Source organism: Brassica oleracea, chromosome C6 (genome assembly GCF_000695525.1).
Source record: "Brassica oleracea var. oleracea cultivar TO1000 chromosome C6, BOL, whole genome shotgun sequence".
NCBI lineage: Eukaryota > Viridiplantae > Streptophyta > Magnoliopsida > Brassicales > Brassicaceae > Brassica > Brassica oleracea.
The window spans coordinates 26931705-26952946 of record NC_027753.1 but is presented as its reverse complement, the minus strand read 5'-3'; the positions used below and the strand labels follow the sequence as shown (position 1 = coordinate 26952946).

The 21242-nt window shown below is 30.8% G+C and overlaps 2 protein-coding genes across 3 annotated transcripts in view; both read left to right on the top strand.

Moving 5' to 3' along the window:
* The first annotated feature begins 4514 nt into the window (after positions 1–4514).
* On the top strand, positions 4515–6740 carry LOC106296390 (DNA-3-methyladenine glycosylase 1). The gene is made up of 2 exons (XM_013732518.1): positions 4515–5645; positions 6396–6740. The coding sequence occupies exons 1-2, from the start codon at positions 4630–4632 to the stop codon at positions 6412–6414; spliced, it is 1035 nt and encodes a 344-aa protein (XP_013587972.1). The 5' UTR covers positions 4515–4629; the 3' UTR covers positions 6415–6740.
* Positions 6741–20028: 13288 nt separating this feature from the next.
* Positions 20029–21242, top strand: part of LOC106296524 (zinc-finger homeodomain protein 5-like) — a 4600-nt gene continuing 3386 nt past the window's right edge. For both annotated transcript variants that reach the window (XM_013732669.1, XM_013732670.1), the window contains exon 1: positions 20029–20156. The gene's annotated coding sequence lies outside the window, so the exon portion shown is untranslated. The remainder of the gene's footprint in view (positions 20157–21242) is intronic.

Below are 21242 nucleotides of genomic sequence, written 5' to 3'. Positions count from 1 at the left end.
AAGCAACCGAACAACTGAAAACTCATAAACCCGATCTGCAACAAATACCATATAATCTCATAGGTGAAGAAGGCAAGAAGAACAAGAGAAAAATGTGAGTCTTTTTCCGGTGATGGTGAGAAGCACCGCACACCAGACTTGTAACGAAATACATAGACGGTGAGGGTTCAAGTTTAAAATATGGGGATAGGGCAAAAAACATCTTAAAAATTATAATTTTCAAAAATATGAAAAAAATATAATACAATTTTGACGATGAAACCGTTAATCTTAGAATCAACAAATGCGTGATGCAAGGTTATTGAAATTCAATATTAGTTTACGTTAGAGGCTCATTTGACTACTAACAAGTACTATACATACAACAACACATTATTCAAAAAAAAAAAAAACGCAAAATATATTAACTTATCACCTAGTACATAACAAACTAAAAACATCAAATAATGATCTTAACAAATAAAAACGATAACATAATTACATTATCCAAAAAAAATCATGCTCTTAGCAATAATAAAACAATATTCCGCGCAGAGCGCGGACACCCCCTAGTTAATGTTATATTTGACTAATATACTGTGTATAAATAATAGTTACACTTTTTATATTTTATATTTATATCAGTAATTTACATTTATGCGTAAAAGAAATATTTGTGTTTTTAAGATTTGTATTATATATAATTTATATTTTAGTTTTATATGTTTTGAGTTTATCGCAATTATTTATATAAGATGAAAATATTAAATATATTCGAATGAATATGTTTTACGTTTTAGTTTTTATAATTTTCATTTAATAAATTCTGCGAATTTTAAATTATATAAAGTAATAATATAACAACAAATGAATATTAGCCATGATTTATGTATCAAATTATAAGAATATATCATTACATGTATATTTGATATGATTTATGAAAAAAAATCGTTATAATGATGCACATACATGTAGGATATTTAAATAACCTAAGAATTAAATAATATTCATTTGAAATTTCATTTGTTTGGTGTAAAAATATTAGTATCTTACTAAAGAATATTCTTTCTGATTTCCTTAAAGAATTATTTTTGATTAATTAATGTGAATATCAAATAAAAAATATTAAGTTATTAATGAGATGGTCTAATTATAAATTTAATACAGTAGATTTTCAAAATGATTTTATTTTAATAGAGTAGATAAAAAAAAAAAAAAAAAGACAAAAATAGCACTAAATCAAGTTTTTGTTCCCAAACTAGCACTCAAGGTCAAAAGTCACAAAAATAGCACTTAATGTTTTATCAAAAGTCACAAACTTAGGGTTTAGAGTTAAAGGGTGGGGTTTAAGATTTAGGGTTTAGGGTTTAGAATTTAGGATTTAGGGTTTAGCGTTTAGGGTTTAGCGTTTAGGGTTTAGAGTTTAGGGTTTAGGGTTTAATGTTTAGAGTTTAGGGTTTAGGGTTTAGAGTTGAGAAACGAGGTTTTGGGAATAAGATTTCAAATTTTGCAAAAATAAAAAAATTAAAATTTTCAAAGGATAAACTTAAAAATGTGTTATTTTGGTCATTTTAGTTTTTGAGTGCTATTTTTGTGATATAAACTTAGAAATGTGCTATTTTGGAGATTTGCCCTAAAAAAAAATTAAAAAGTTATTAAAAAAAACTTTTTTGTTTTTTATTGAATTTAAAATTAGTGTAAATTAAGTTTTTCTTATTAAATGAGTGCTGTTTTGAGAATTTTTAGAAAATATTATTTTGGAGATTTGTCCAAATTAAATATATATAACCAATCAATTATGCAGAAAATAGATAATATGCTGGCAATAAATGAGACACATATTTTGTAATATTCCGGATAATTCATCCAGTTTTCAAAGGCCAGCAAAATTTGCCATCAAAATATATGTTTTTTTCGTCAAACTTATCCATATACAAATTGATACGGCGGATCTGTGAACTATGAGAACTTATATTTGAACTGAAATTAACAAACATATTTCAAAGATTACTAAAAGGTCTGGTCGTAACTTGAAGAAACTATAGGTAATTTTAGTTTTTTTTGTGTACACTGGATTTTTAGTCTTTTTAACAAATCCAAACAGTTGGTTTTGAATCAAATCGCTAAAAACTATCATGTTTTATAGGCTAATTATTGTCCAAAAAATTATGCAACTCATCATGTAATATCGATAAGCTCTTACAACATCTTTGCACTTCGAATATTCCATGTTATTTCATAGACATTATCCCAGAACTATCCGGTCCATAGTTTATCCAAGTCCAAGAAGCATGGATATGGCATGTCAAGGATTAGTTAAGGTTTATTATTTGGCAAATTATTAGAGTTTTTTTCACTTTTTGCGTTTTTAGTTTACATTTCTCTAATTTTCTAGAAAGAGAGATAAATTTTGATCATCAAGCTTTGAATTATTATTTTTTTATCAAAAATTATTATTGTTTGTCTTGCATATATTGGTCTGATAATATTATTTTGGCCAGAGAAACTTGTTTCTTGTCTTTCAATATATAAAATCCATCAAAATATACAGATCAGAAATTTGTCTAGATACGTAAGCCAGGTTATTTTTAAAGATGGTAGACTTTATATTAAATAAAAATTGTTTTTATTTATTATTATTGTTTTTTGGTTTGCTGTTTGGTAGAAAGAAGTAAAAGAATAAAAAATAAAACGAGCGAAATGTGAGCTAAGAGATGGTCAGAAAGACAGAGTATCATATCACACCAAACACGTCTTTGTGATCTGATATTATTGTCTCCATATCAACACGATCTATTTTTTTTTTGTTGACCACAAATATTTATATATCTGCATTGTACATAACCCTGATCAAGTCTTTTGTCTCCTCCTCGTTCCTCACATGTACAATAGTCCTTCCCATCGCCATTATATATTTTATTCTTTAATCCTTATAATAAAATTAAACATGAAATTACTCAGTAAAGTCTCAAATTATATGAAAACAATAGATCAAGACTCTTGAAAAAGTATTTAATTGTTATTTATTTCACAAAGAAGGGTCTAACCCAAGCATTCCAGTTTCGGCTTATTCATCACCCAGTTGATTATTATTTTTGTTGACCACAAATTTAAACATCACTGAGTTAATTCTCAGATTATATGAAAACAATAGATCAACGACTTTTCCCCCAGTTTTAAGAGGGAGTTTTAATTAACTTTTATTTACTTTGTAACTATTTTAAATTGGGAATTTAATAAAACAAATACTGAACTATCCAGCCATCCATTTTTTAACCCTCAGCTATTTTATTAATAAGACAACCTCTGAACTGAAGTCCGTTAGTATAATTAACCCTTTACTTTTCGGAACGTTTAATCCCTAGACAGCTTCCGTCAACAATAAGAAAGTGTTGTTTTATTGTAACAACATGTTGTCAAAATTCTACAAGTGAAACAACAAGGTGTCTTAATCTTTAGTAGAAAAAAAACACTTTCAGAAAATAGATTGAATTGTGCGACAATCATCTTCATAACTAACCTAAGAAAGCAAATCTTTCATTCTAGAATTTAAGACTTGAACGTGAACAAGCATTATCATTGTCATTCCTTAGTTTCTACGAACAAACTTTCAATTTTTTATAAGAACTTGAATAAGCTGAAAACGAGTTTTAAAACTAAATATTCTCATTTAAAAAACATCTCCTTAAACCATTATCTTTTGTTTTACCAACAACATAGATCAAACTAGCATAATTTTATCATTAAAACAGAGCATCGCATTGTATACCAAAAAAACATCGCATTGTATACCAAAAAAAACAGAGCATCATAAAGTGTAACATAGTTTCACCAAAGACGTTAAACGGAAATCGTCAAAAGGCATAACGTAAGAAAAGAAACATTTGTATCATTTTCTAAGAAACCATGGAGGATTGTGTTGGTCTTCTTCTACCATTATCTTCTGTGTTTTGCTCGGTCTTCCTCGAAGTCTCTTAGGTGATTAAGACACGGCTTCACGCTTGCATGAGCGTATATTGTGTCCGACTTGTTGTTGTTGACAATTACTGGATTTTCGAACTCTACCTTGCACCTTCGTTTTTTTCATTTAATTGGCATTAAAACAATTGTTTTTGGGTTTAACGTTGCCCATGACGGAAAGTCAAATTTTCTAACAGTTTTTAGTTAAGGAATTATTTCATTATAAAAATATTTAAGGGTTAAAAAACAAATGGGTCTATAGTTATAGTTGAGGGTTTGTTTCATTAAAATCTCTTTTAAATTAATTAAGCATTCCAGTTTTATTCATCACCCAATTAATTAACTTTTTTGTTGACCACAAAAACATCACTCAGTTAATTCTCAAATTATATGAAAACAATTAGATCAACGACTTTTCACAAAGTAGGGTGTTTCTTGTGTATATTGAGCTCAGTTGAAAGACCCAAGTAATCAAGTTTGGGCTTATTAAAGCAGACGGGCTCTACTTTTTATTATAAAGCCCACATAGAAAACGTCGGAGCGTGAGCTCCACTTTAGTTAAAAGCGCGTCAGAAAAAAATCAAAGTCAGCTTCACTCCGCCGTGTCCATTCTCCGATAAGGTGTTTTAGATTCTTCTTCGTCTCTCTTCAAGCGATCAAAACCCTAATTCAACCCAATTCGATTTCCACATGGGTGAACCTCAACCCCAATCACCCAAACCCGAAAACCCTAATCCAATCCCACCGCAAAGCAACGACTCCTCCTCCTCCTCCGCCTCCGTTCCCGGCTCAACCACCATCGAAGCCCCGAGAATCACCGAGCTAAGCAATGTATCCTCCCCTCCTTCCAAAATCCCACTCCGTCCTCGAAAAATCAGAAAGCTTTCTCCCAACAACGACGCGGTGACGTCATCGAGACCTTCAGCGAAGGGCAAACCATCGCAGCCACCGAGGATCCACGCAAAGTCTCTAACTTGCGAGGGAGAGCTCGAAGCGGCGATAACCCACCTCCGTAGCGTCGATCCTCTGCTAGCGTCGTTGATCGACGCACACCCACCGCCAAAGTACGAGTCTTTCAACACTCCCTTCTTGGCTCTGATACGAAGCATTCTCTACCAGCAGCTAGCTGCTAAAGCGGGGAACTCAATCTACACACGCTTCGTTTCCCTCTGCGGAGGCGAAAACGGCGTCGCTCCGGAGAATGTCTTGCCTTTGACGCCTCAGGAGCTTCGTCAGATTGGTGTCTCTGGGAGGAAGGCGAGTTACCTCCACGATCTTGCGAGGAAGTATCAAAACGGGATCTTGTCGGATTCTGGGATATTGAACATGGATGATAAGTCTCTGTTCACGATGCTGACGATGGTTAACGGGATCGGGTCGTGGTCGGTTCATATGTTTATGATGAACTCGCTTCATAGACCTGATGTGTTGCCTGTTAACGATCTCGGTGTGAGGAAAGGTGTGCAGATGCTTTATGACTTGCCGGAGTTGCCTCGTCCTTCGCAGATGGAGGGTCTTTGCGAGAAGTGGCGTCCGTATAGGTCTGTTGGGTCGTGGTACATGTGGCGGCTTATTGAAGCTAAAGGGACTCCGTCTAATGCTGGGGCGGTGAGTTCAGGAGCTGATTTGGCGTTTCCACAGTTGGAAGACATGCAACAGCAACAACAGTCACAGCTTCTGGACCCTCTTAGTGTGTTCAGTATCGGGTATAGTCAGCTACTGTATCTAACGTAGTTTCTGTGCAATACTTGTCCCTGCTTTTACCTTGCTTGAAGTTTGCCCTTAAGGTAGATATAGCAGTCACTGGAGTGGTTGCGTTATAGATGGTACTTTCTGAAAACGAGTACTAACGTCTAGTTATCGTTTCCTCAAGTTAATCTCAATGCTTCAAGGTATTTAGCTTTAACTGTAGATGCAATTGTCAAGGGGATTGTGGTTAAGATAGTTTTTAGTTTATTTTGTCATTTAAAACTTGTATCGAGCTGACAAGTCGCATGAAAAAATACCATAGTTTCGTGGAGTTTAGTATGTTTAAGAGTAGCATCTATGCAGGGAATGTGTATTGAGGCTGGTTTTCATGGCTTGATAGACAGTATGGTTTTCATGTGGAGTCCTTCGCTTTTCAACGTAATCACATGTGCGGCAGTGAAAGCCTTCACTAAAACAAGATCATGTTGAAGAAAATGGTGCATAGGGGTTCTAATATTTGATACTTTGCGTACCTTAGGTACTAGTGTTTCACGTGACAACGTTAAAATGTGGAAAACTCAAGTGAAAGTGAATAGTTTGCAGTGGGTTTTAACCATCACAACATAATAACTGAAGCTTTTCTCATCCAAGTCACTATACTTTTGTAATGCTAAATACTTGGTTTGTTAATTAAGGAGTAATTACAATTATAACGAGGTTGTTGATACATTAGTCTTCTTATGCGGTTCTTATTGACTACTTAACAGGGCATGGGGCCAAACTTAGCTGGCTTCCCACCATAAGTTGGTGTCGTCCATGGCGTTAGAGGGATTCTGGTCCGGTCTTCAGATACTGTCAGATGAAAAGGTCGAGTCTGCTGTGAAGAAATACGAATAAAGCAGGAACTTTCTAGGTTGGGTTTCTTAAGACACAAAACTGAAAGACTATGCAGCAGAAACCCTCTTAGTATGTAAGATATAGTTTAGCTGATGAACTTTGATTTTCTCTTGTTGGAGACTTAAAATTGCTGTTTAAAAAAACTCATAATTCATGTAAAACAGAGTCAAATCTTTCATTTTCTCATTGCTTAACCAGTTGTTTTGCGGGCATAATCTTCTTTGCATAATCTTCTTACAAATTTTTTTTACTAATGAATTTTCGCGCGCGTAAATATAATTTTTTCCAAATATTTATTAGTTTATGTTTTATTAATTTGAAATTAGCATTTTATGTTTCCAAATTTTTTAAATCAAACATCAAATTACTTATATATAAAAAAGAATTCAGTAAAACATATATGCTCACATATTAAAAATATTTTAGAAAATGTTTTTATACAAATGATTTTTTTAATTAATAATTAATTATAATTTGTTTTATATATTAATTTTTTAAAAATTCATAATAGAAAATATTATTTCAAGATAACAACACAATTAAGATTTATCTATTTTTTTTTAAAAAAAAATCTAATATTATTAGTATAAAATTCGTTTTTATTATATAATAAATAAATATAAAAATTCATTAAGGGTAATATAGATATTAACCGTTCTAATTTTTAACGTGAGAGCTCCGTTGCTAAAATTTAATTCGCAAATTTGCAAATAATAATATAGATATAGATTAAAAAAAAACTTATGGTTTAGCTGTCCTTGTTGCGTTCAGTTGTCAAAACATACTAGCAAATCGTACTCGCATGGAAGAAAAAGAAGAACCCTTTTGATGATACGTAAGGTTTGGGATATTCCTATTATCAGTTTGAAGACAACATGGTAGATGAAAACAATTGTTTGGTTTACTTCTTCTGTCACTGTAACAGACACAGATCCGTCTTTCTCCTCCACACAACTGAATCTGTGTTCAGTAAGAAATGAGTAGGGAAAGTGAAGCATGTGAGACTATGAGGAGACTTGAGAGGCAAACATATCTCATTGTTTAGAAAACAACAAAGCACGTGTTCTGAACACAGTTGAGGTAAGAGTCGTTCTGGTTTTAGCTACAAACAAGTTGGGAACACAAAACCCTTAGTTTTTGTTTTTCAGAAAGGAGAGAGCTGATAGAGACAAATCACTGCTTTCCTTTTCATTCATTTCATTTCCAGCTAATCTTTTCAATCCTTTATATGTAGAAATCAAATGACGTTAAATTCGTTGTTCATGTAAAATAAAAATAAACAACGGCGAATACTAGACATTCTATTTATGATTGAATATTGAGTCTGCCGGACATGCGGTTAATTCCTGTAATTATATGAAATGTTTTAAGTAGTCAACTAAATTATTGATTGGGCAACTAAAGTATTATTTAAGGTTCTAGGTTATTATTTAACGTATTAATTATTGTATACAGTTAATAAAGTCACGCTTTGAATTTCATACTTCATTTTTTTATCAATTCTGTTGTCTCATACTATTATTTTGTCATTTACTAAATTATTTATTAATTTGACTATTATTATTATTATTAAAAGGTACTATGTGTATGTATTTATAAAAAAAAATCTAAACTTACTTTTTTTAATCAAAATAAATATAATCTTCGTGGAGGGTTTGAGCAAACCTACATTTAAGTGAAAAACAAAAGATAAATCATTAACCATGCATGATAGACTTGGCTAAAGTATCAGCTCCTTTGTTGCTTTGTCTCGGTATATATCTAAAATAGCTGCATCAAACCGATTTTCCAGAGCAAGATATCTATAATCCAATAATGAACCCTGAATTTCCTTTTCGACCCATCAAACCAATTCATTTATTCCTTCACAAACATCTCTACGATTATGTCTCATCCACGATTGTTGCATATGGTCAAAAGAGTGGAATAGTAGTGGACAAAAACAGAAGGATCCTGGAATTCGATCAAAATCTTATAATGAATTGAAATATTATAGATTGGGTCATGTGGAAAGATGCAACCCGTTGGATGAAAAATAATTCCACATCTTTATAAAAATGCGTATATGGTCTTATTACAACACACGTTTTCATTTCTTTTAAGGGAAAATCGCATTTTTAACCTCAAAGGTGTAAAAAGGTAGCACTTTAAACCTCCACGGTCGAAAACTCTCACTTCAAACCCTCAACCTATTTATGCTAACATAATAAACCTTCGACTTGGCCTCCGTCTTTTCGTCGTCGGAATGAATAACGGAACAGTAGACTCCATTAACGGAACAGTAAACAGACGTTTTAATTAAAAAAACGTGTTAAATGGCTGCTCTTCTTACGGTATCTTTGGTTAAAATTAAAATGGTCCCAAATTAAAATCTCAAATAAAATCCCAAAATCGAATTGGGGATCTAGGGTCCTTGACAGAAAAATTAAAAGAGAGTTTTTTTTCAGAGAAAGAGAGCTCAACAATCAAGGGGGAGGAAGAAGAATCGAAAACATTGATTTGAGAATCTTTTCTTCACAGTGAAGGGAAGATGATTAATTTGAATATCCACTTCGGTGGATTCATGGAGAAAGTCGGTGAAGATTATGTATACAAAGGAGAGTTGGGAGTGACAACAGTGCTTTGGGAATTGTATGACATCTCATGGAATAAGGTTTTACAGTTCAGTAAGGAAGAAGCAAAAATTATGGCTCCGATAAGATTCATCTGGTTCAAAGAGGCTGGGAAGGAGATGAAGACAATGAATTATGTGTATGACAAAAATTCTGATGATATGTTTCTGGTGATATGTTTAGGGAAACAAGCTTCTGAACTTGAAATATTCATTGAATATGATATTTCAGAACACAGTGAGCCTCCTGTCATAATTCCTCCTTTGCAATGTGACGAGTATTCAGACAGCGATGGAGAAGTCGAGAGATCAAGGGAAGAAGAAGAAGCTGAAAAATCTGAAGATGAGTTGCAAGAGAATGTGGATGAAGAAGCCATTTAACACGTTTTTTTAATTAAAACGTCTGTTTACTGTTCCGTTAATGGAGTCTACTGTTCCGTTATTCATTCCGACGACGAAAAGACGGAGGCCAAGTCGAAGGTTTATTATGTTAGCATAAATAGGTTGAGGGTTTGAAGTGAGAGTTTTCGACCGTGGAGGTTTAAAGTGCTACCTTTTTACACCTTTGAGGTTAAAAAAGCGATTTTCCCCTTTTCTTTTATATACATATACTCAATATATTCTACATGGTTGTCTAAACAATATTCTATGAAGTTAATCCCTTAAATCGCCATGTTAATTATATTTTTAAAGCGCTGGATAATGAAAAGTAACTTGGATTAGAGTTCATACATGAAGAAAAGAGAGGACACCAATAGGCATTATACCAAAAGGAAAAGGACTCCAGATAGCCATGTTAACATTATGCAACTCTCTAGAATTCATTTTATCAAACCAGATACTGGTTTAGATGAACCGGATATAAAATTATATACTTTAGTGAAACCAAGTTGGTGGAATTTGATAGTTCCAAATCTCAAAATGTCCCTACACCATAGAAGCTACAATTTAGGTGTAAAAATGTTGCTTGCGGGGAAGTGATGGAAAAAGGCAAAAAAGGTTGCTTGCGGGGAAGCGTGGCAGAGAGTGTGAGAGAGAGATTATGATTCAGACATTGTTGGGTTATACAGTTGTTACTACTTCAAACTGCTTTTTCTGGTTTAGATTCTCTGTTTAAATACAGACATTTCAAATCTTAACAATTGTCCTAATTATAGATGGCTGATCTTGATATACATCGATTAAGTCTTCTCCTCCCAAAGCAACAAATAAACAAAAGAAGATAAATTAATATAGTATGAATAGCAGTGAGATCTTATGATAAGCTTGATAATCTTCATATCTTATCAAGCATGATATTTGTTTATGACTTTAATAAAGTTTTAACTCTATCATGTACACTGTTCCAATCCAATGCGTAAATCTACTTGTAATCTTGATGCTACATACTTTTGAGACATGATGATCTTAATCGTATCAGAGATATTTCAACTTTTGATGTTTATAAGATAATTAAGCTACGCGGGTGAATTTATATAGCAACGTTCATAATATTGGCATATGTTATACTGTTTGTCTATTGTAAGAATATTAACAAAGATTCAAGTCTATATTTAAGGTTCTGCAATAGATAATCCAGAGTTGTAAGACATTTTAAAATATAAAGATTTTAAGAACATAAATAACACGGTCAAAAACTATTATAACCAGAGAAAATGACTGCAGTTATTTTCTCAACCATATCTTACGGATTTCTTGCGAAAAATGAACCACAGATCTAATTTAAAGAATGCAAAACCTTGTTGACGAAAAGAAAAGAATGTAAAACCTGGAAACAATAGTAAGATTATAGTTCAAAAAAAAAAAAAAGTTAGATTACCTTTTTCATATCAGATTAGTATAGCATTTGTAACTAAAGTCAAAATAAATTGTTTGAGAGACAATGAAGTCATAGGTCTAAAGGGGACAAAACATGTTAGGCTAGAGAAGTAATTATTGTGTGACAGGCTGTACTGCAGAAACTTAGGGTGGAAAAAATCTATGTTAAATTTTATTCAATCCGATATTGTTTCGATTCGATCCAAAATTTTTAAAAATTCGTAACTTTACAAATTCAGCAAATCTTAAATTCAATATCGGTTAAAACGGAGCAAATAAAAAATACTAATATTTTAAAAACGGATATTCGATTAGATTCCTTATATACGTATATATACATGTATATAAAATTATATATTTTCTATCTTTATATAAGTTTTATAATATTTTTATTCACTACATTAATTATTGAGTTATTAAAATTTTGAAAAGTATGTATTTTTTATAAAAAATTGTAATAATATTATTATTTTATATTACCTTTTTTAAAATTTCTTTTGAAAAGTATGTAATTTTTATTAAAAAATTTGTAATAATATTATTATTTTATATTACCATTTTATTTTTGTTAAACTTTAAGAAATTTACAGATCAAATCGAATATCCAATCAAAATATTAATTTTCCAGATACCTAAAATACCAAATATTTGCGAATCGAATCAAATAAAAAAATTGAGTAACCATACAGAGCGGAATGGATCATGGGTATCCTTAAAGCTCCGGATATTTGCTCTGTGTCCACCTCTAACTATGATAATTAATTTTTCTATTAGATCAGTTAATTGTTACGACAATTTTTAATGTTTTGCAACCTTTTTGACATTTATTCACGCATGGATTATTGCATTGACGATATAATATGCTACATTTTAAATCTTAAGGTTCAACATATTACGCAGCCAACTGGAATAAGAATGCGTGAATGTCTAGTTACATGTATCTTACTATATAAAGAAGATATATATATATCATAGGGCTTATTTGCCAACTAGTCATATTTAGAAGACACATTAAGTGAATAACAATGATTTTGACATAATGTAAAAACTAACATTTACACTTCAATTCATCTGGTTATACCTAGGCCTGAGACTTTTATCCGAGATCCGGATTCGATTCGGATCCGATCCGAAAATCCGGATATCCGGAGGGGCCGAATCCGCATCCGAATAGTAAAATGTTAGATCCGTCAAAGGCGGATCTGGATCCGGATATCTTAATTTTTAGTCCGGATATCCGGATCCGTAAGTTTTATTAATAATTATTTCAAAAATAGTAATATCTATATATAAAAATTAATTTTATTTAATATATTTCCATTTTTATAATAGTATATATAAATTTATGTAACTTTAGTAATATTATACATAGAAATAATTAAAAACATTATATATTTTTTTACTTTTAAATTATTTTTAATATTTTATATATATTAATATTATTTTTTATTTATTTTAAGGATCCAAATCCGGATTTGGATATCCGCCGGATATTACAATTTTTAGAAGGATATCGACACTCGGATATCCGAGAACCCCGGATCCGGATAAGGATAGTAAAATTATGGATCCACCGGATAAAGATCCGGATCCGGATACCTTAAAATTGTCTGGATACCCGATCCGTCCCAGGCCTACCCTTCGTCGTAGGGCGCAACGAGGACGTTGCGTTCTTTGAAAGGAGGTGAATTGTAACATCCCGAGTTGTGATATATAGAAAAGTTTAAGAGAATTGATTTGGATACCTATGTCACCAAAAGTTGACTTACCTTTTCCGTCACACATCCATTTAGAATTTCAGAGTTAAGCGTGCTTGAGCTGGAGTAGTGGAAGGATGGGTGACCTATCGGGAAGTGATTCGCGATAGCGTGCGAGTGAGGCCAATGCACGGGGAAAGGCCGTGTGGTGATTGCAAGGTCAGTAAACAATGATTTCAAGCCTTGGAAAATTAACGGACCGATCGCTGGAACGGGATGTGGCCCACGGACCGAGAGAGCGGGCGTGGGTGGCCCATTAGCTGTGGGCGGTCGGGGAGTTACAAATGTGTTCTGTGTGGCCACGTAGTCTATGTGATGTATGGTCAAGTCTGTCTAAAAATATTTTATTAGAGATGAGTCATCCACATTACACTTTTATTAGTCACATACATGTACACTGAATGTTCTACTCCTTATAACCGAAATAGTATAGATTATAACCTAACCTACAATCCGTAATACTAAACATATCTCAACCCCAAACCCTAGATACTAAATCTTATCTCAATCACACCTTAACTCCTAGATACTAAACCCTAAACTCTAATCAATAAACTCTAAACCCAAATATAAATCATAAATTCAAATGTAAAACCAAAACCCAAATAAAGTAGAAAAAACTAAATAACATAGTACATATTAGAGAAATTATGAAAAGTCTATAATTGTATGGAAGAAATTAATACTGACCCCAAACATACCCTCTCACCTTCTAAATGCTAAACCCTAAACCTGAATCAATAAACCCTAAACCCAAATATAAATCATAAATCTAAATATAAAACCAAAACCCAAATAAAATAGAAAAAACTAAATAACATAGTACATATTGGTTGTTCAAAAAAAAAAAACATAGTACATATTGAAGAAATTATGAAATATCTATAATTGCATGGAAGAAGTTAATGTTGGTCCCAAACATATCCCCTCACGTTCTAAATGCTAAACCCTAAACCTGAATCACTAAACCATTACCCAAATATAAACCTTAAATTGAAACATAAACCCAAAACCCAAATAGAATGAAACAAAATAAATAACATAGTATATATTGGTGAAAATATGAAATATCTATGATTTCATGGAAGAGGTTAATATTGACCCCAACCATACCTCCTCACCTTCTAAATAATAAACCATAAACCCTAAACTCTAATCACTAAACCTTAATCCAAATATGAACTCTAAACCCAAATATCAAAATCTAAACCTTAACCAGTGTTAACCCCAATTTTTCATAAACTAAACTCAAATTTCAAAATGCCAGTAAGATGCATTACCATTCTACATGAATCATATAGAATAGAAATGGTGAAAATGTAGTTGTAATCAAAAGATCATTCCAACATATTTTTCAAATGTTGATATGGTCATGCCTTCATGGAAGGTGGCAATGCTTGCCCCAATGTCAATTCCAATCGTACATAAACTAAACTCTATCAACTATCACTAAACCTTATACAGAAATATAAACCCTAATTCAATGTCAACTCCAATCTTCCATAGACTAAACCCTAGCCACTAATCATTAAACTTTACATGGAAATATAAACCATAATCCAATGATAACCCAAATCCAATGACAATCTTTCATAAACTAAACCTCCAAATAACATGTATTTCCATTCTACATGAGCCTATAGAATAGAAATGTGAAAAACGATATAGCACAATACATATATATTGTTCAAATTTTGAAGTGTCTATAATCTAGATATTAAACTTTATCCCAACTCCATCCCAGCCCCTAAATACTAAACCATAAACGCTAATCAGTGAACCGAAAACCCAAATATAAACCATAAATCCAAATATAAACCCTAAACTCAAATAAAATGGAACAAAATAAATAGCATAGTACGTACTGGTGAAATTATGAAATATCTATGATTGTATGAAAGAAGTTAATAATGATTCTAACCATAGCCCCTCACCTTCTAATTAGTAAATTCTAAACCGAAATCACTAAGCCCTAAATCCAAACATCAAAATATAAAAATGTACACAATATTATGCAATATTAAATCATATTATATAATATTAAACTATACAATATAAATCATAGTACGATTTTTACAGATTCAAAAACATGTAAAGGTAGTTAGATATTAAGAAAATTTTAAAATATATTTCTAAGCAAAATAGAACTTTCTTTATTAATCGTCAAATGGAATAGAACATGATAAAATAGTACATTAACAAAGAGGTAGAAAACAATAAAACGCATCTGGGAAGAAGAATTGGCCGCTGTTACTTTACGTTGTTGTGTCTCCTCTTCCGTCAGACAAGACACCATCGATTTCACAATCAAAGAAACCTCCCCTTCAGTCACCCACCGAGAATGCAAAGACGCTATACTCCTGCAAAAATCAACTCCGATAATCGTGTCCGTCTCATTGCTCTCCTCCAAATCTGAGAATCAAACGATTTAATTTCTCGAGAAAGAAGAAAGGTAAAAATTACGGAGATGATGATGGAGCAAATATGATGGCGACGACGAAACAGATGATGATGATGATGGTTGTGCTAGTTGTACATGTAGAGGTGATTGAAGCTATGTGACATAGATTTATGTGTTCGTCGTATAAAAAACATAAATTTGAGAGAGAGAGAGAGAGAGAGAGAGAGAGAGAGGAACATGAAGAAAAAAAAATTATGTGCGGATGTGTGACTTTCGAGTGGATACGGATTATTTTTTAAATATAATGATTATTAAATTTTTTTCTGCAGGTTTTGCGAGTTACATCACAGGGCAATATAACAATATTACATAAAAGACATATGATACTGTGAAACAATAGGGGTTTTAGTTATAGATTGAATTATATTTTTTGGTGGTTATACAACTCAATTTCCCTATATCATATATGCATGATGACATTGGCCGGAGATGAATAAAATAAGCATGTGTATATATAGATGAGTGATGCACATTGATGGTTTATCATGTCAGTAATATCAGTTAAGCTTCGACAGAAAAACAGAACAAATATCTCAATGACATGGTCTACGAATATGACTTCTATGAATTAATTTTAAGGACTTACATGCTTGTATTAAGCTTATAATTTCTTGGAAAAAGCTTGTAACTGATATTAGAAGGGAAAAGATAAAAAGAAATGAAGATTCTTTAAGAGGTAAGATGACTGATTTTTTTTTCTCCCTATCTTTTTGTATGTTCGCATGTATTGTCTTAAGTATTGATGTATGCTTTGAGTTTTTCCATTATTGGTACTAAATATCTCTCTGTTTCTAAATATAAAATATTTTGGTAAAAACACACATATTAAAAAAATTATTTTCTGTTAAGAAATTATCTTAAAATTATAAATTAATGGTATTCAACCAATTAGTACAAAATAGATTATTAAAATATGATTGGATACACAGTTTTTAATAAAGTAAAAATTACTTAGAAAAATGAAAACATCTTATATATTGGAACATCAAAATTCTGTAAAACATCATACTTTTAGAAACAGAGGGAGTAAATAATAATGGAAATTAAAAGTAGAGTGAAAGTGTAAAGAAGAAAAGATATGCGCAAGGGTAAATGGTGTTTGAACAAATTAGGGTTTAAGAGTTAAAAAGTCAAGAGAGAGAGTAAAAATAATGGAGGAGAGAGAGAATGGTGGGGGCCATAATGTGGCAGGGCATGTGGCTGGGATTCCAACTTGACCTTGTCGGTTGTTCTCTGTACTGCCCTTCTCTGCAACCCACACACTATAAAGCCTAATTTCCTTCTTTTTTTTTTTTTTTTACTAAACGTTCATTTTTGGTACATCTCCAAAATAAAACAGTATGATGGTAATTATTTGTGGTTTTACACATTAAAATTTTAGTTTTTTAAAGGTTTTCGGTATAATTTTTTAAATGAACAAACTAGAAAGGTTATCCTATAAATCTAATCCCTTTGTTCCTAAAATATCAATGTTTATAAATAAAATTATGTTTCAAAAAGATGTATGTTTACAATTTTTCTGCAATTTTTAGTAGTTAATAATTACAAATTGTAAACATCAAAAAATTAATTGTACTTAGCTTAATCGTTATTATCAGCTGACTGTATATAATTTTTTACTTTACTTAAAGGGAATTAACTGTTGTGATATACAAGCAACAGTCTGCCCATTTCAGATTGATTTACATTTTAGCGTTTTAGCGTTATTCAACAACAACAAAAAATAATCATATAACTGAGATCTTTTTTCAAAAATTCTATGTACTCATATTTTCTGTTTTTACCATTTTAATATGTCAATGCACTAATGGCTTGTGGTACTCGGTAAAATGACATACAAACTTGCGACATAATTCAATAATTGCATCAGTTTCATGCCAGTGATATATACTATGAAATTTGAGCTTCAAGTTACTGTTGAATCATGATGTGTATACAACTAAACTAACTGGTAGACCAATCAATTTCATACAAAGAAAGAAAAACAATTGGTGTAGCCAAAATGTACAGAGTTATGCAATATAAAGACTATAAACTTAGATGAATTCAATTTTTTTTTTTTGCTAAAGTTACGCAATATTAAAAAACAATATATCAAAATCAACTAATTGTAAAACTTAAATAAACTTACATGATGTCTAAAAAACTTACATTAATCTGTGATTACGTATTACTGATTCAACCAGATGCGTTGTTTTAAAATATACCTTTTATGATTTAATTGTATTATGATATATTGAGTAAAAATTTATTATTTATCATCATTTTAAATTTATTGATGAAGATATCAATACACCGCATATAAATAAATATATGGAATATGATGAAAATAACTAGAAGTAGTTAATCTGATGCATTGTTAGTTTATTTTCGTTTATATATTATCTTCATTTTCAGTTTTCAGATTTAAAATGTTCAATCATGTTATGATTATTGCTAAATGTCGTAGTTTTAAAATATAATGCATTTTGTTTTATATTTACAAAATACTACAGTACAATATAACATGTGGTCTGAAAGGTTGTTCAATTCCCTGTTTAGATCGGATGTTAAAACATTGTAATAGAGTCATTTAGCTTAATGCTCCAAAATAAAAGTATTTTTCTTCCCATTTTAACTTTTTGTATGTTTTGGTTTTTCTCTTGAAGATTGATAAAGGGTCAGTAGTATAGTACATTTCTTATATGAAAATGGTCTAAATGACATCCTCTCTTCTTTTTTTTATCATCTCTACTTCTCTTCTTTCACTACGAACTAAAACCTAAACAAAAGACCCTAATTCTCTAATCTCTTGATTCTCCGGGTCCGTCATACTGAGTTTTCTAATTAGGGTTAGAGGATTCAGAGATTAGAGAATTGAGAATTGAGAGATTAAGAATTAACGTTTTTATTTTGGAGGCCCTGGATTTTTTTTTGTCGTGAAAGAGAAAAATCATAGATGATTAATAAAAGGAAGAGATACAAATCGATGTAGTTTCATTAATTTTGAATCAATTTTTAAAATGACGTTGTTTAATTACTTAATCGACGATTATGAGTTTAACTATTGACTATTCCGGATTTCTAATTTGGTTCAGTCAACAAAATATGAGATTTTAAATGGCCATTATTTAAAAATTGGAATATTTTTTTTTCTCAAATACCAATTCAAAGTTTTTTTGGGCTTAAATTTGAAAGTTTAGAGTTTTTTAGACCTCATTTAAAAGTTATGGTTAAATTTCACATTTACATAAGGTCTGTAGATCATTTCCATGTTTAAAACAATTATCAAACTATAATTTTTAATAGCCTTTAATTTGTTTTTTTTTTTGAACAACCGCCTTTAATTTGTTTAGATTGCAGATCTGAACATTTTCAAGACAGGATAATAGACCTTCCTCATAGACATAAATATACTTAATCAGGTTAAAAATTCAGAATCACTGAAATAATCTTTCAACTAGTTGAACTAATCCCACAGATCATTACCTTTAGTATTCATGATAGTCCAAGATTACCTTAAAATTTTGCATTAAAATTATAAAAGCACTTCAAAGGAGATGCTAAATGAGAAGTACCTCACTAATAAACATGATAGTATAATATATACTCATACGATCGTCTCTATCTCTTTCCCATGGCCTCACCACAAGAAACCAAACTGTCTCTTATAGTCAGATCTCAAAGTTTTGCTTGTTGGGAGCACTGAGACATCAACCATGGCTTCTTCCCTCTTTCACCCTTAAGAACTAATTAACCCTTAAAAATTCCCTTTTACGGTATCAGAGCATCTCCAAAAAGTAACTTTATTTTGAAATTTCCAAAATTCTATATTTGAAGTTTAAATATGTTATTCTCCAAAAACAAAACTTCAAACTCAACTTCAAAATTATTTTTATTTTATAATATGGTCCTTATATTTCTCATAACTAATTTAAATTCATAAAATTTTTGTAAATAACTAGCACATATATAAACATGTTACAAAAATATTAATTAATAAAATATTATATTAAAATATAAAATTTTAAGCAAAATAACTTAATTAATATTAAACTTCAAGCAAAATATCATATTATTCCATAAAGTGATTTTCGTAATGCATATAAGATCTACTAGTTCATTTCAAAGTAAAAATGGATCTCCTCATTTTTAATTTGTAGATTAGAGATGAAAAATTGTTGAAATTGGGTAATATTAATACTTGTAAATACATTAGATCAGAACAAGAAAATAAAACAAAAAATGTAAAATATTGCTAAAAGACTAATTTTATCGATGATATTTATACTCGTGAATATATTCAATATGAAAAAGAAAGAATTGTACAAAAAGACATCATCAACAAAAACAACCATCTTCAGTTACACAAACAAAAATTGGTCAATATTTGGAAATTTTGAAGGTTCAGAATCAAACTTACCTGACTATTAGTGGTGCTGTAATATTTAAATTTGTGCAATAGTTATGTCTTCATGTAATTTTATAAAAGCTTTTTTGTTAAATTTCTTTTGTATATTTTTGTTGTCTAAATATAGTTTTAAATAATTTAAATCTTATTTTAAAGTTTTATTTAATTTTATGTGTAAAACTTAGATTTTGTAAACAAAACTTAAAATATTTATGAGATATAATTTTTATAAGGATTAAAACAATATACAAGAAAATATTTATATGAATCATAAATGTTATGTGTAGTTGTAGGGACAAAAATGCAAATAAAAATATGAAACTTTAAATTTGAAGTTTTGAGTAGTGAAACTTCAAATATAGAGTTTCACTCTTCAAAACTTTACATTTTAGAAAACAAAAAATTTCATATTTGAAGTTATAGAATGACTTTTGGAGATGCTCTTAATACCAAACTTCCTAGACATCTCATCTCTCTCTCCATTAATACCCTTCGCAAGCAAAAAAAAAGAAGCTTTGAGCTTTTAATGAGTTAAGGTCCTCTTTAGTTCCTCCGGCAAAATCTGAGTCTTACCTCGTGTACTTGCTTTTATCTGTAAGTCTCTAAATCTCTTTGTCTTTAATTAACTCATCGCGACAAAGTGGACATGTAGTATTTAAATGAAGCCACTTTAAAATACATTCTTTCCCAAATTTGTGTCCACACTTTAAAATCACCATTTCTGATCCTATCGGAAACTTTTTCAGACAAATAACGCACTTGTCTTGTAACTGGTTTTCATCATCTTTAATGACTATAACTTCCAAAGAAGCTTTTGCATTTTCACTGGACGGGTGGAATACTGGTCTTCCATCATTAATAGATTCTTCAATTCTTTGCTGTATTTGTAAGTTGTAGTTTATATCGCTGAAAGAATCCATTGTCTTTATTGAAATAATTAGAGTATTTCCCAAACAATAATCATCATCAAAGACCATATCTTCTGCAACCATTACCATATTTGCAATTAGCATATCAGCGTCTTCTGAAGTCATGCCCGCTAGTATTAAAGAATAATAGAGATCTTCCTTTATTGCATTTTCATCTTCTTCAATGAATTCTTTGATTGTAAATGTGTAAAATAATTGGTCTGTCTCTATATCAGATACGACAATTTCCGCTTCAACATTGATCAAACTTTCTGAACTTGAATTTGTAGTTCTGTCAGTTCTAACATCAATTGAATAATTTACTCCATCCATAGTTGTAAACCAAATACTATTACTCATTCTATATATTTATATAAAGTGAAGTAACTTTTTAAAATGGTCCTTATTAGCGGATGACACTTATATAGTGTTAGAGTGCTATTTTGTGTACACTACTGGTGAAAGACGTAACTTTTCAAAATGAAAAGTCGTGTATTTCTAAGAGGTTGCAAGTATTTTTTTTCCCAAAGTTTGATGAAGACCTTATCACTACGGAAGATTGCAAAGTTATTATAATGGAAGAATAACAGTTTATAATTATTTTTACTACATTGTTGTAAACCATTCCTAAATAAATAATTTAATATTTTTGGCATATACTACTTTAAAATTGTATTTTCAGTACATTAAAATTTCAATTAAATTTCCAAAATGGCGGAGTAGAATAAAATTAAAAATTGTTTCAGTTATGATGTTTTATTTAGAAATTGGC